Below are 15,923 nucleotides of genomic sequence, written 5' to 3'. Positions count from 1 at the left end.
GTAGATGAGCTAGTTAATGGTGCTTTACCTAGTGGCTGTGTGTCCCTTATGAGAACTCCAGAAACTGAGCGACTCTTAACAGATATTTAAAAATTAATGAACCTAGTACAAAAATCATTAAAATCATCCTACCCTGGATATTTTAATACTTTTTATTATTTTAATCAGTGAAACATAAAATGAAGTAAGCATTCTCTTAATTTCAGGCTACTCGTGTGATGTGGACGCCACCTCTCCGGGAAAGCTTTTCATATCCCTTTCTTATACTTGAGATGTATGTTTTAACTTTGATGCTCAGGTAATTAGGTAATTTCCATTTATGAAACCAACTATAAATCAACTTTAAATATATTAAGATATATTTCAGCCTGTTAATCAGTTATCAAATTTAGGTTTCCAAATTTCTATAATTGCTATGACATAGACTATTAATAAAATAATCTAATATTACTGTATAAAAATTCTTTCTAGAGAGGCTGGAGAGATAGTACAGCAGGTAAGAAACTTTCCTGGGTTCTGTTCTCTGGCACCACATATGGTCCCTGGAGCACTGCCGGACTGCCAACTGCAGTGACAAGAGTAAGATTTGAGCACCTGAAAAAGAGAACAGAAAATCTTGGCAGAACACAATAAACTTTGCCGTAGAAATTAGTTTCTAGCCTATTTATTAGTAAGAACTCTTTGTTGAACTATTTATTTCATTATGTCCACTGACTCCCAGAGAACCTCAGACCTCACAAATAAGAACGATTCTGCCTATGTCAAAATCATTTGTGTAATGTCTTCTTTATTACAATTATAGCTGTGTTAGTTAAGTACACATATGAGAAACTTACGGTACAAGTGCCTGTGCCTCAGTCAACAATAACTTTGTTTGATAAAATATAACATAACTCTTTTCTTACTGGATTGCTGGGGGACAAGAGACAGATGAGAAGCAACAGGGCCCAGGTAGGGGAGTCAGGTACAAAGGTGGTGTTTGTTAAGGAATGATAGAGCCAACTATCCCAAGCACAGTGTTCTCGGTGCTGCAATCAAAAGACCCAGACTTTAACTTAAGCTGAACTTAGAAAGGTGCCTGCCAGTAGGGCAGGCGGGGCCAGAGGAGCTAGTATGGGAGGGAACCTGGGAACACTGGTGGAATGACATTGACACTGATATTGGAATTGGTGCTGCAGTATAGCTTTTATAAATTATGGTGCTTTAATAAATTTTTTTTAAAGCTTTTTAGATTTTAAAAAATACAAGGGAAATGATTGATGAATGTATTTTATAATGTTACTGAATAGTATGAAATTTTAAGTTTTGATTCTAAAATTTGATGTTATTGGACAAGAATTTACCAAACATCAATACTTGTAAGAATGGTTTAAGTTTTACTATTTGTATAATGTGAATTTCTATTTCATGTTCTCAAAAGATGTTATTCTTTATTGGTAAAAGGTGCTGATACTGATATATTTCATATCAGCATTTTATAGCACAAATATTTTAAGTTCTGCTAAACGAGTTTTTAAAAGTAAACAATAACTCATTTCATCAAATTTAAAGGATTAATTTTTATTGTTTTATGTGTCTTTCTATGTAGTGATATTTCATGTTAAAAATTGCAGTTGTACATTGATCATTTAAGTTTAGTAAGCAAAAGCACTTCAGTGATATTCAGAATACAAGAATTATTCTTCATAGGTCATTGGTTTTTTTTTTAAGCACACTTTTCAATTAAAGCACTGTGATTTACAAAGTTACTCATTGTTGAACTTTACACATACTGTAATGTAGCACTGATCCCACCACTGGTGTCAGCTTCCCTCCACCCATGTTCCCAGATTCCCTGCCCTATCCCCGACCCTCACCCCGTCCCGGCCAGCACAGCCTGCCTGTTGACAGGCACCTTTCTAAGCTTGGTTGTTAGGGTCTCTTTATTTTGGTGCTGTTGACTCTATGGGCTGGATTTTTGGCTCTTTGATTCCTTTACCCCACCTTTGTGCCCGCTCCCTGTCCTGGCCCCCATTGCTTCTGTCACTTCCCCCCACCCTCCAGTCTTTCTTTCTTTCTCCTCCCTGTACTGGGGCCAAGATTGATCAGGGCATCCCCTCTTTAAAGCATTGAGTTCCCATCTTAGCTCATTGTTTTATCTTTCTGTTTTGTTCTATTTTGGGGTCATACCCGGTGATAATCAGGACTTACTTCTCACTCTACACTCAGGAATCACTCCAGGAGGTGCTCAGGGAACCATATGGGATGTGGGGATTGAACCTGGATCAGCCACATGCAAACAAGTGCCTACCCACTGTGCTCAACCCCATTAAGTTTTTGTTTTAAACAACTTAATTTTACAATTCTTTTCCTTGAATTTTTCATAGTTGTGAACTTCACCAGTACATATACTTCATTGCCCTTTTTTGGGGGAGGGGATGGCATGCTGGTGCTCAGGGCTGACTCCTGAGTGCTCAGGGATCACTGTGCAGGGTTCCAGTGTCCAGATGGGGCGTGGGGGTGGAATGTGCGTGGCAATGTGCAAGGGAAGTGCCTGTCTGCCGTACAATGCTCCACTTCATTGCCCTTTGAAGTATGAAAACATGGTTTAGTATTAAAAACTGATATATGAAATTGCTGCTTTTCACATAGGGCAAAGTTTCCCAACTCATGGTCACCTTTCAGAAAAAGAATTACTCTGCCCCTCGGGAAATCTTCTGCCTTTAAGTGAACAAATGGAGCATGCCCAGCAGTCACACAGGACGTCTCAGTGTTGTCCCAGCCTCCAGTGACGGGACAGGCCCATTGTGTTATGTGGGAGGACTGACTCGGGGAAAATCCTTGGGACACCAGACCACATTCTATTTCTGATCCCAGTGGAGTATTAAATTAGTAATGACCTAAAATCAACGGACATAAAATACTGTGTCTGTAATATTTACTGGTATGATCTAATGTTTTATTTGAAACTCTAATTTGTATTTTTTTCATTTTGATTTTTGGGCTGCACCTGGCTGTGCTCCAGGCTTTGTCCTGGTTCTCTGTTCAGGGAGACTCCTGGCAGTCTTGGGGGATTATGTGGGGTGCTGGGGACCCAACCCTGGTCAGCTGTGGGTAAGGCAAGCATCTTTCCTGCTGTACTATTTCTACAGTCCCTAATTTGTGTTTTTTTTAATGTTAGGCATTTTTATAACACAAATATTTTATGTTCTGTTAAATGAGTTTTTAAAAGTAAATAGTATCGTTTTGTCAGAGGTGAGGGATGATTGGTGTTTGTTATTTTGAAACGCCTTTCTGTGTAGTGATAGGTTATTTTTGTGTTAAAACTTACTGATAACAATTTTCTCCATCAAGGACCTCGAGCCTTAATAAAAAGCATTTCATTGCACTTTGTGTGTCCAATGTTGCTTTTATGCTTCCCTGGCAGTTTGCTCAGTTTATCCTTTTCACACAGGTAAGATGATTTTAAAGTGACTTAAGTTGAGTGCAAGATGTACTAAGTTGCTTCTATAGAAGTTTTATGTGTCATTGTATTTGTGCCCAAAAGATTTTCAAAATATGGAATTATAATATTTATAAAATATATCACTGAAAATTCTAAATGTTATAATTTTTGGTAGGTACCAGTTATTATTATGCAGAATATGTGTGGTTATTTTAATTCAGTGTTATTGATATTTGAAATTATAGATGCATGTCAGCTTACAGACTTTTCTTTTACTTTAGCAGTTATGTTGGGTGCCACAGGTACACAGCACGTGCAGAGCCAGTTCTACTCTTCACAGTTGCAGAATTTTGATTCTCACACAGCTAATAAGTGTTGTTCATTTTGTCAAAGCACATTTGTATTGCATACCATGTTTTATACTTTCTCTAGAATTTTATTTTTAGGGAATTGAAATTGTGTCATGCTTTCCAAAACAGTTATTAAGTAAACAATGATGAGAAATCACACGGGGTAAGCAGAAAGGTGAATTTTTAAGGAAATGTAATGCACCTAAGATATTCTATTACAACTTCTTTTGCCTCCCAAATATTGATGATGACAATGATAATATTTGCAGTGAAAAAAATCCATCAGAAATCTCTGTGCTACCAATTGCCATTGCTTAAAAGTTCTCTCTCAGATTTACTTCCTTATAGTTGGCCCTCTCAGGTATTTATAGAAATTATTCTGTGGGCTTCATGGTTTACACATTCTGACATATAATAAAGCTCTAATGGGTTTCACTGCCTTGCAAGAAAATTTATTTATCCAGAGCTACTGATGAAATTTTTTAAGTCATGCTTTGAATAATTTTTATATTGCCTCAAAGAATTTATATACATTAAAATTATATACCAGACTTTGCCTTTATTTGCCTTTTCTTTGTAATTTTCCATTGAGATGGAATTGATAAATTTATTAGTTAACTTTTAGAGGTACCATATTTTATATAATTTTACATTATGTTAATTATAACTGCTATAAGTTAACAACTCTTAGGTCAACACTCTTTTTGTAGTGAGAAACTTTGAGATCTAGTCTCTTAGCCACTTTTCGGTACACAAGACGTATTGACTATATCACTATTCTCTGCATAAATCTTTAAAACTTATTCATTGTCTGCTTGCACAGCTATCTCCCACCTACCCGGCCCAGGCCCTGGTAGTAACCATTCTTCTGTCTCTGTGAATTTGGTTTTCTTTTTTTTATATATTTTTTAAAAAAATTATTGAATCACCGTGAGATAGTTACAAAGCTTTCATGTTTGAGTTTCAGTCATACAGTGATTGAACACCCACTAGCGTACATTTTCCACCACCAGTGTGCCCAGTATCCCCCCCATCCCAACCCTCCCCCTACCTCTATGACAGACAATCTCCCCCATACTCTCTCTCTACTTTTGGGCATTATGGTGTGCAGTACAGATACTAAGAGGCTATCACATTTGGTCCTTTATCTATTTTCATCATGCATCTCCCATCCTGAGCAATTCCTCCGGCCATCATTGACTTAATGATCCCTTCTATTTTCCAGCTGCCTTCTCCCCCAGGCAGAACCTGCTCGTGAGGCAGGTTTCCAACCATGGAGCAATATTCCTGGCCCTTGTATCTACTGTTCTTGTATGTCAGTCTCATTATAAGCATAACATTTAAATGGTTCAATTTCCAAACTATTTGAAAGAACTTTGTGTTCCTTTCAAGCTATTCCTTTGTGACTTGTTTATTAAATCTTTTATTGTGTACATACAATGAAACATGGAGGTTAAAACAGTCCATAAATACATGAATAGGACTTACTTAGATCATGAAATAAAGTATAGAATAAAACTGAGAAAATAGGAGGAAGCATAATAACCCACAATATCATGTGTAGTATTTTAATTAAGTTTATGTCTGATTTCATCTCCTTTGTAAACTTTGGTTCCATTTTTAAGGTTTAGATTTTCTTTTTCTCAGTGTAAATTCTAAGAACAGTTGAATTTTATTTATAAAATTATATAAATCAAGGTGGTGATAGTAGCAGACATTTTTGAACTTTTTACGGTACTCCTAAAACAAAGTTCTTGCCATTATAGTCAGTGGTAAGTAAAATTAGCAATACAGACCCATTATTTGCCTGGCACTGAGCTAATTGCTCATATTTTCTTACTTATCACCATTATAATTTTATTTTGTTTTTTTAATTATTTATTTTTTAATTAGTGAGTCACAGTGAAGGTACAGTTACAGTTACACGTTTTCGTGCTTGTTTTTCCCTCATGCAATGTTCGAGAGTCCATCCCTCCACCAGTGTCCATTCTCCACCACTTATGAACCCAGTATCTCTCCCACCCCCTATCCTATCCCCCCTACCCCACACTGCCTCTGTGGCAGAGCATTCCAATTTGTTCTCTCTCTCTCCTTTTGGATATTGTGGTTTGCAATAGGGGTATTGAGTGGCCATCATGTTTAGTCTCTAGTCTACTTTCAGCATGCATCTCCCTCCCCGCTCGGGACTTCCAATCACATTTTACTTGGTCTTCCCTTCTCTATCTGGGATGACTTTCCCCAGAGAGTGAGGCTAGCTTCCAAGCCATGGAGCCACCTCCTGTATTATATACTACTATTCTTGGGTATTAGTTTCCTACTCTGCCATTTTATATTCCATGGGTGAATGCAATATTTCTATGTCTGTCCCTATCTTTCTGGCTCATTTCCCTATCTTTCTGGCTCATATCATTCATAGCATGATACTTTCCATGTTGATCCACTTATACGCAAAGTTCATGACTTCATTTTTTCTAACAGCTGCATAGCATTCCATTGTGTAGATGTACTAAAGTTTCTTTAACCAGTCATTTGTTTTAGGGCACTCGGGTTGTTTCCATATTTTGGCTATTGTGAACAATGCTGGAATGAATATATAGGTACAGATGTCATTTCCACTGTGCTTTTTTGCACCCTCAGGATTTATTTCCAGAAGTGGTATTGCGGGGTCATATGGAAACTCAATTTCTAGTTTTTGAAGGACTATCCATATTGTTTTCCAGAAAGGCTGGACCAGTCGGCATTCCCACCAACAGTGAAGGAGCGTCCCTTTTCCCCCCACATCCACGCCAGCGCTGGTTGCTTTTGTTCTATTGAATGTGTGCCAGTCTGTGTGGTGTGAGATGATATCTCATTGTTGTTTTGATTTGCATCTCCCTGATGACTAGCGATGTGGAGCATCGTTTCATGTGCCCTTTGGCCATTTGTATTTCTTTTTTGAGGAAACTTCTGTTCATTTCTTCTCCCCATTTTTTGATGGGGTTGGAGGTTTTTTCCTTATACAATTCTACTAGTGTCTTGTATATCCTGGATATTAATCCCTTATCAGATGGGTATTGGGTAAATATTCTTTCCTATTCTGTGGGCTCTTTCTATATTTTGGTCACTGTTTCTTTTGAAGTGCAGAAGTTTCTTAGTTTGATGTAGTCCCATTTGTTTATGTTTGCTTCCACTTGCATGGTCAGTGCTGTTTCGAACTCTGATCTCTGTCTAATGCCAGGCACAAAAGTCAGATCAATATAGATAAAAGACCTCAATATCAGACATGAATGTATAAGGTTCATAGAAGAAAATGTAGGCAGAACTCTCCATGACATTGAAGCTAAAACATATTTCTTTCTTCTCTTTCATTATTTGTATATAGGACTTTTGGGTGTTGATTTTGTAGCCTGCCACTTTACTATATAGGCCTACTGTCTCTAGGAGCTTTATTGTAGAGTCTTTAGGGTTTTCTAAGTATGGTTTCATATCATCCTCAAATAGTGATGGCTTGGCCTTTTTCTTTCTATTTATTATGCTCTTGATATCTTTTTCTTGCCTAACTGCTATGGTCAGAACTTCCAGTACTAGGAGTGGATAGAATAAGAGTGGCAAGAGCAGACAAGACCAGGTAATCCAGGTCTTCTTGGTTCAGCTTGTCTTGTGCCCAATCTTAAAGGGAAGGCTTTTAATTTTTCTCCATTGAAAATAATGCTTGCTGTGTGCTTGTGGTTGATGGCTTTGTCTATATATAGGAAAGTTCCTTCGATGCCCATTTTTCTGAGAGTTTTCATTATAAATGGGTGCTGGATCTTGTCAAATACTTTCTCTGCATCTATTGATATGACCATATGGTTTTTGTCTTTTCTCTTATTGATATGATGGATTATGTTGATTGACTTGCAAATGTTAAACCATCCTTGCATACCCGGGATGAATCCTACTTGGTCATGGTGTATGAACTTTATGATGAGTCCTTGGATTTTGTTTGATAGGATATTTTTGAGAATTTTTGCGTTTCTGTTCATCAGGGATATCAGCCTGTAATTCTCTTTCTTTGTGGTATCTCTGTCTGCTTTTGGTATCAGGGTGATATTTGCTTCATAGAAATTGTTTCAAATTGTTTTTGTTTTTCAGTTGCCTGTAAAAGCTTAAAAAGCATTGGGAGTAAGTCCTCTTTAAAGATTTGGAAGAATTCACTAGTGAATCAATCTGGGCCAGGACTTTTGTATTTGGGGATACTTTTTATTACCATTTCAATTTCCTTGATGATGATAGGTCTGTGCAGGTACTTTAGGTCTTCTTGGTTCAGCCTCAGGAGGCTATAGGAATCCAGGAATTTGTCCACTTTCTAGAGGTTTTCTTGTTTCTTGTGACATAAAGATTCTCAAAATAAACTCTGAGAATCCTTTGAATATCTGTAGTTTCTGTTGTGATGTCCCCCTATTCATTTCTGATTCGGTTTATTAGGGTTTTCTCTCTCCCTTTCTTTGTGAGTCTTGCTAGAGATTTATTGATCTTATTTATTTTCTCAAAGAACCAGCTCTTGGTTTCATGATCTTTTGGATTAGTTTTTGGACTTTCATCTCTTAATTTCTGCTCTAAATTTCATTATTTCCTTCTTCCCACCTGGTTGGGCTCCTTTTGTGGGTCATATATCAAGCTCTTAAGCTGTGAGGCTAGGTTACTTATGTGGGCTTGCTCTTCCTTCCTGAGGAATGCTTGTAGAGCTATAAACTACCCTCTTAACAGTTTTTGCTGTGTCCGATAAGTTTTGGTAACTCATGTCCTCATTTTCATTTGTTTCCAGGACTCTTTTGATTTCCTCTTTGATTTCCATCCTAAGCCCCTCATTGTTCAGTAGTGAGCTGTTTAATTTCCAGGTGTTTGATTTGATTTTCTGTTTGTGTGTGCACTTCTATTTTCAGTGCTTCACTGTCTGAGAAGCTTGTTGATACAATCTCTTATCTTCTTAATTTTATGGAGGTACATTTTGTGGCTCAGCATGTGGTCTATCTTGGAGAATGTCCCATGCACATCTGAGAAGAATGTGTATTCAGCTTTTATGGGGATGAAATGCCCTACATATATAAGAAAATTTGTGGGGGAATAACAAATGCCCAAAGGCAATAGAAATAACCAGGAGATTGTTCTTCAGTAGGAAGCTTGCCACTGAGTTTGGGGGAGGAGGTTGGGGGACAAATCAGGGAAGGGAACACAGAACAGTGGAGGGAAAAGTCCTTCCTGGGAGGAAAACTGGGGACACGGGTGGGGGAATGCATACTTGAGAAGGAACTGGTATTGGAACATTGTATACCTGAAAAGTAATGAGAGCAACTTTGTTACTCTGTAATTCATGGTGATTCAACAGCAGTTTCTATTTGCATGTCCCTAGTGATCAGTGGTGTTGAACACTTTTTTCATAAGCACATGTTGAACATTTGGAAGCTTTATTTGGAAAAAAAAGGAATAAAGTTCAATTCCTTTACCCATTTAAAATAAAATTTGATTATTGATTTTTTGGCATTCATTTTTTATATTTAAGCTCTTATCTGCAGTGTGGTCTGAAATCTCTCTCCCATTCACACGTTCCCCTGTTTATTGCTTCTTTTACTATGCAGAAATGTCCTACTTTGATAGTTATACTTGTTTTTATTTTTCTTGCTTATGCTTTTGATGTCATATCAGAACAATCACAGCTGAGACCTATGTCAAGGAGCTTATTATCTATGCTTTCTTTTCATGGTTTTTTTTTTTTAGAGTTTTTCCTGTTTCAGGTTCTTTAGGAAAGAGGTGTAAGAGAGAGGTTCCCTTCCATGTGAGCACTCACTCTGTATGATGCTGTTTGAAGAGACTATTCCTTTCCTCATAGAATATTGCATTCTTGACTTCCTTGTCAAATGTTAGTTGACTATATTTGTGTGTTTTATTTCTGGACATTCATATTGTCCACTATGAACGGACATTCACATTCAGTAGTGAGCTGTTTATAAATTAAACAGCTCACTACTGAATGTGAATGGTACCATATACAAAGATATTGATGTATCTTTCTGCTAGCAATGTGCTTTTCTGGTTTTGGAGTGGACTCGGTCAGGAGTTGCTTGTAAATTATAATCTTTTCCTCTTGATGCTTTTAAGATTCTCCTTGTTTTTGATTTTAATGGTTTTATTATACTGTCTTAGAGAAGATCACACTCACTTTAGATAATGGGGTTACTTACTATCTTTGTGGAAGGCCCAGTCTCTCCCTAGGGTTCAAGAATTTCAGATAATACTTCTTTAAACTTCCTGTAACCTTCCTCTGCTTTGGGTTTCTGATGACTCTGATATTTGATCAGTTACTGGTATCACATAGAGTTTCTCCATTATTTCTTATTTTCTTTCTCCTCTGCTGGGACTTTTTCAAAGATCTAAGAGGTAAGTCAGTGTTCTCTCTATTGCTTTGTATATTACTATGTTAAAATCATAATGCATTTTTTTATTTTATTCATGAACTTTAGCTTCACAATTTGGTTCTTTATAATGTCTTTGTTGAATTTCTCATTTTTTGTTTATTTTACTGATTCTATTAAATATGTGTTTTTTTATAACTTGTTGAAGTTCCTAAATGACTATTTTCTAAACCTTATTGGGTAAATTAGAATTCAATGTCTTTGAATTTGGTTGCTGGGGAATTACTTAGCTCTGTCAGTAATGCTACATTTTCCTAAAACTTCGTGCTTTTTGAGTTTTGTGTTGTGGTTTTTGCCTTTGAACTGATTGTCCCTTCCAGTTTTTACATTAGATGAGAAATGTTCTTAATTAGTCCTACTTATTTCTAGGAGTTTTCTCTTACCTTGTGTGTATTCTCTGGGCTTCTTGCTTCATCATTGTGACAAAATTATGTATCCTCCACATCTTACAGTTCATCACTGTGTTTGGAGCCAGAAGAAAACTTGCCCAGTAATCACTGCCCCCACAAAGGTGCACCTGACTGGGCGCTGCTGGTCACCTCTGAGTGTAATGTAACCTCTTCCCCTCAAACTGGAGAGGAGGGGGGCTGGCCACTCTGGCTGCGGGAACCGCTGTTGTTTCGGTTTGTTTCCAAGGGTGTGTCACTGTAGCTCTAGTGGGGCTTTTCCCCTTCCAAACAGATGCTGACCGCCATGGCCAGCGGTCACCCTCACACTGGGATGTGACGTCGTGGGAGTCCTAGGCTTTCCTGGGATTATGGGCAAATTTCCTTCTGGAGTCAGCACAGAAGGAACCGTGTCCCTTTGATGCTCTTTGGCAGTCGTATTTTCTCTTTCCTAGTCTTCTCCCTCCAAACTCGGCCCTGAGCAGTGCCAACTCACATCACCGGTGCTGGAGCGAAAGCATGTGGTTTCTTGTTTCTCTTTTTAAAATTTGTTATTGCGGTAACATTGGTGTACAGGAGTGTGAATGTTTACATGTTTAAGAGTACAAGTTAGCACTTGACACCCACTGCCAGAATGTCCCATCATTATAGTCCATTAGGACCTTCCAAACACCTCCCTCCTCCCCTTGGTCACCTCAGTTCTGTGGTCAGAGACAAAGGGTCTGTTTTTATTCAACGTTGTCTGTTCCCTTGCTTGTTTCCTTGTAACATATGTGTGATATCATGAAGTAGTTTTCTTTCTCTTTCTGGTTTATTTTACTTAGCCAGAATCTTTTTTGAATGATTTGTGAGATAAGAATGGATTTTACTTTTTAAGGGTTTGTTAAAAAATAAAAGACAAATACATAATGAAAGCCAATAAAGACTGTATAAAAGTCATGTATTGTCTTTTCTTTAATATAAAATGTTTGTTGACAACTGAACTAGATTCTTTAAAGGTCTATTTCTGTTCTTCTTCTGTTCTATCACCTTCTGTAGCTGGTTAATTTTTTTGTTATGTTCAACGTTGGCTTTGTTAATTTTTTGCTTTTGAGGCCACAGCCTGCATTGCTCAGAGTTCTATATTTAGAGATCCCTACTGATGAGCTCATGAGACCATATGTGGTGTTGGGGGTGGAACCTGGGTTTGCTGCATGCAAGACAAGCACCTGAATCCATGTACTATATTTCCCCACTGGTAGTGTACCTGCGAAAATTAAATTTGCTTACAGTAGGTAGTTAAAGGCTAACATTTTGAATTACCCTCATGTAACCTGTTATTAAGACAATTTAAGGTTGACCTCCGTCATTTTGAGGACTCCTTTTTTTTCCAGCCCTTTTAGGATTTAGCCCTTTGAAACCAAACCAAGCCTTGAAATTTACCCAGTATGCTGTCATAGTCTGTTGCTGAGCCTAAAAATGTCACACATTGCCTCTTAGCACATGGCAGGGACCTGCAGATGAGTATCTCTGGGAGGAAGGATACAGCATGTCATGCTCATCACTATACATTTTCATCTTCCCTCAGGTCTTAGATTCCTAATTATTTTTGCCTTGTTGTCAATCTGAAGCTTTCGTATGGCCTTTAAATCTTTTTCCCAGCTATTGTATTTCTCAGTGAGGAGACAAATTTAAATTACTCTAAATTTTAAATTATTCTATTAGACATAGAATGCAGTACTCTTCTTATATTTGTTCTGCTTTTGAATAATGATGCTTTCAAACATTTCATTTTACTTTTAATTTTTTAAAATTTCAGATAGTCTCGTTATTTTCCATGTATATTGTGGGGTACATTGAACCAAGCAAATTTCAGAAGATCATTTACATGAATATGGTAATATTTTTAATGCTAATAAGTCAAGTGTTAAATAAGACCTCAGATTTTACAAAACAACTGATCAATGCTTTATTGAATATCTTATACTGTTTAATACATTTGATGATGATTGTATCAGTAAATAAAATAGAAAATGTAAATTATAGGTGCCATGTTGTAGCAGATTATTCTCAACTAGAGTAACTTTTACACTAAAATATTTTCAAATGTTTTATTTTAATTGACCCTACTCCTGAAACACTTTCCCTGAGGGCTGAAATTTTTATTTTATTTTATTATTATTTTTTTAATTAGTGAATCACCATTAGTGACAGTTACAAACTTATGAACTTTCATATTTGCATTTTGTTTATATCCCTCCACCAGTGCCCAGTCACCTCCACCAATGTTCCCAGTATCCCTCCCACCCTCCCACCCCATCCCCCCCACCCCACCCCTGTGGCAGGGCATTCCCTTTTGTTTTCTCTCTCCTTTTGGGTGTTGTGGTTTGCAACAGAGGCACTGCGTGGCCATCATGTTTGGTCAATATTCTATTTTCATTGTGCATCTCCCATCCTGTGTGGGTCCTCAAACCACACTGTACCTGGTGTTCCCTTCTCTATGCGAGCTGAGGACTGATATTTTTAATACTTATTATGAGCATACTTGATATGCAAAAACCAGTAACGAGTCTCACAATGGAGACGTTACTGATGCCCGCTTGAGCAAATCGATGAACAATGGGATGAAAGTGCTACAGTGCTATATTGAGTATGAAATTTTAAATCATATAGTTTTGCACGGGCTGGAGCGTTAGAACAGCGGTTGGGCTTTCACCTTTCATGAGGCCAAGCCGTGTTCGATTCCTCCGCCACTCTCAGAGAGCCCAGCAAGCTACCGAGAGTATCTTGCCCCCACGGCAGAGCCTGGCAAGCTACCCGTGCATATTGGATATGCCAAAAATAGTAACAATAAGTCTCTCAAAGAGAGACATTACTGGTGCCCACTCGAACAAATCGATGAGCAACAGGATGACAGTGACAGTGACAATATATTTTTGCACTTCTATTTTTAGTTTCTGGATAAATGTTTTGTAAAACATAAAAATAACTTTTTGATGAGAAAAAGAAATGGAGCTTTATTAGTAATGAGAATTTTTAGATTCACAAAATAAGATTAGAAATAACATCTTTGACTAATCTTATTATATTACAGCATTGTTGAGTCAATAGAAAAATAATTATTTTTCAGTTTTCATTATCAAGAAACATGTAGGGGGAATAGTATTAAATTATGTTCCATCACATTTTCTGGTACTGAAATACAGAAAACCTAGTGGTGTGCTGAAATTATATTATCATTTAGCTAAGATGTACTTAATTTTATTATTTTATTATTTCCATACATAGTTCATAGTGGAAGTGGCTTTTAGTATCATTTGCCTATACAAAAGCATATATTAGCTTATATGTTCCCAAACTGAATAATATGTGTTTGTCTTTCTCAATTTTCAGATTTCTGTTTTCCTCTGTTTTATATTGATGTTTGGAAATACAATGTACTTATCTTCTTACTATTCTTCATCTTTGTTAATGGCATGCGTAAGTGTTTGTTAAGCTCTAGAAGTTTATTATTAACTTGTTAAATAACAGGTTTACTCATCTAAAGTAGGTGTAGGAGAATAAGTAGGGCCCTGTCCTAATAGTTCATATGAAAAGATTCCAAAATAATGCTCTAACTCTTCCTTGTCTTAGAAAAATACAATAGAAAGTTTACCTTATCAAATAAGTATTTATAAATAGTTAAAAGATAAGAAGACTTTTAAGAAGACTTACTATCTTCTGTAAGATAGTAAGAAACTTTACCTTATCAAATAAGTATAAATTGTGGTAAGATAGTAAGACAACATAGGTCATAATTTCTGATAAAAATGTTATTTGTTCTGAGTCACTTCAGTAGACCAAACACTTTTTTGCTTGACACTGCTGCTTCCCAAAATATGTTTGGAATTCCTATGAATTACCTTCATTGGCGTGCACATGCTTTGGAATATCCTCAATGGTTGCAAATCTTCATCTTTCAAGGCTAATTTTGATTTTTGGAAATGAACAGTCGGCATTTTAGATAGAATTCTAAGGTATTTAAACAATGAAAATGAAATGTAAAAAGTAATATAGTTTCATGTGATGTATGTTTATGAATAAGACTGATTTGAGTACAGATTTGGAATAGTGATCCAGTCAATTAGTTTTGCTACTTTACAGTAACACATGTAGTATTCAGAAGCCAGAATCTGGAATGTTCACCTGTACTGGAATGTTCCCAGGATGTTTTTGTACTAGTGATCAGAGATGATGTCCACCCAGTAATAACAAGCATAGCACTTTTCCACATATGATGCATTAACTTACTTGCCTGTGTTGAATCGTCCTAGAATTTCAAAGATGAATCAATTCCACTCATTCATGCTGCTGAATTTTGTTTTACTGACCATTTTTACATTGAAAGTCATCAAGGGTTTTAGTATTTAGCTTAGTTTTCTTGTAATAGCCTTTATTTGTTTGTTTTTGGACCACATCTGGTGGTATTCTGGACTTGCTCTTTTGTCTGCACTCCAGAATAGCTCCTGGCAGGATCAGGGACTGTTTGAGGTGCTGGGGATTGAGCCCCGGTCTGACATACGCGAGAAAAGTGCACTACCTGCTGTCCTATTGCTCCAGCCCCTGGAATGATCTTTTCTGACTTTGGATTAAATCATGCTGGCCTCATAAACCAAGGGACATGTTTTGACATGTCCCTGCCTGTAGGATAACTTTGGGTTTGGCCTTTCAACCCTGTCACAGGGAACTTAGTTTACCTTAGAGCAATGTCCTTTCTGTATGGACACAGGAAGACAGTTAACTTGGGAGTTGATTGACTCCAGTAATATTTACTCCTGGGCATCTGCTTTCTCAACTCAGTTGCCCTTAGTTCCTAGCACCCGAAAAGCAGGGTCCCAACAAGTGACGGAATGGACCCAGGGCAAGCTGTGAGCTACCCCGGCATCAAAATGTGGCAGGCCGAAGCGCCACAATACTCAACTATTAGTTGAGAACATGGTCATAGACAAATGCTGTCATGATCCAAAAGTAATGACGAGACTAGGACCCTGAGGGGTTAGAAAGACAAACCTGGCCTGAGGACTGTGGTCTAGAATATATAGTGAATGTCTTCAGGAAGTGCCACGGCCCGCACTGCAAACTTGAACCTCGGCCGGAGAGAGGGAATGAGAGTTGAGTGGGCTAGGGAGGACTGCATGTAAAAAGCATACAGCAAGTTTATTAAAATCCAAGCAGGTTTATATAGTCTTACGTTAGCAATAATCAGCAGGTTACATAAGTGGCCTAAACATTATTAATCAAGAGGTGCAAGCAACTTTATTTTTGCCAATATTACTTGTTTTTCAGTTTCTTCTTACTATTTTGGTTCCTTATC

At 37.3% G+C, this 15,923-nt stretch overlaps 1 protein-coding gene across 1 annotated transcript in view; it reads left to right on the top strand.

Annotated features, from left to right (window-relative positions):
- Positions 1-15,923, top strand: part of DPY19L2 (dpy-19 like 2) — a 151,234-nt gene that overhangs the window by 65,278 nt on the left and 70,033 nt on the right. Inside the window, exons 8-11 of the mRNA XM_055128523.1 lie at positions 207-298; positions 3,334-3,433; positions 12,390-12,467; positions 13,964-14,050. Of these exons, the coding sequence (XP_054984498.1) occupies positions 207-298; positions 3,334-3,433; positions 12,390-12,467; positions 13,964-14,050 (357 nt within the window). The remainder of the gene's footprint in view (positions 1-206; positions 299-3,333; positions 3,434-12,389; positions 12,468-13,963; positions 14,051-15,923) is intronic.

This window comes from Sorex araneus, chromosome 1, assembly GCF_027595985.1.
Source record: "Sorex araneus isolate mSorAra2 chromosome 1, mSorAra2.pri, whole genome shotgun sequence".
Taxonomy (NCBI): Eukaryota; Metazoa; Chordata; class Mammalia; order Eulipotyphla; family Soricidae; genus Sorex; species Sorex araneus.
This window is presented reverse-complemented; position numbering and strand designations above follow the sequence as displayed.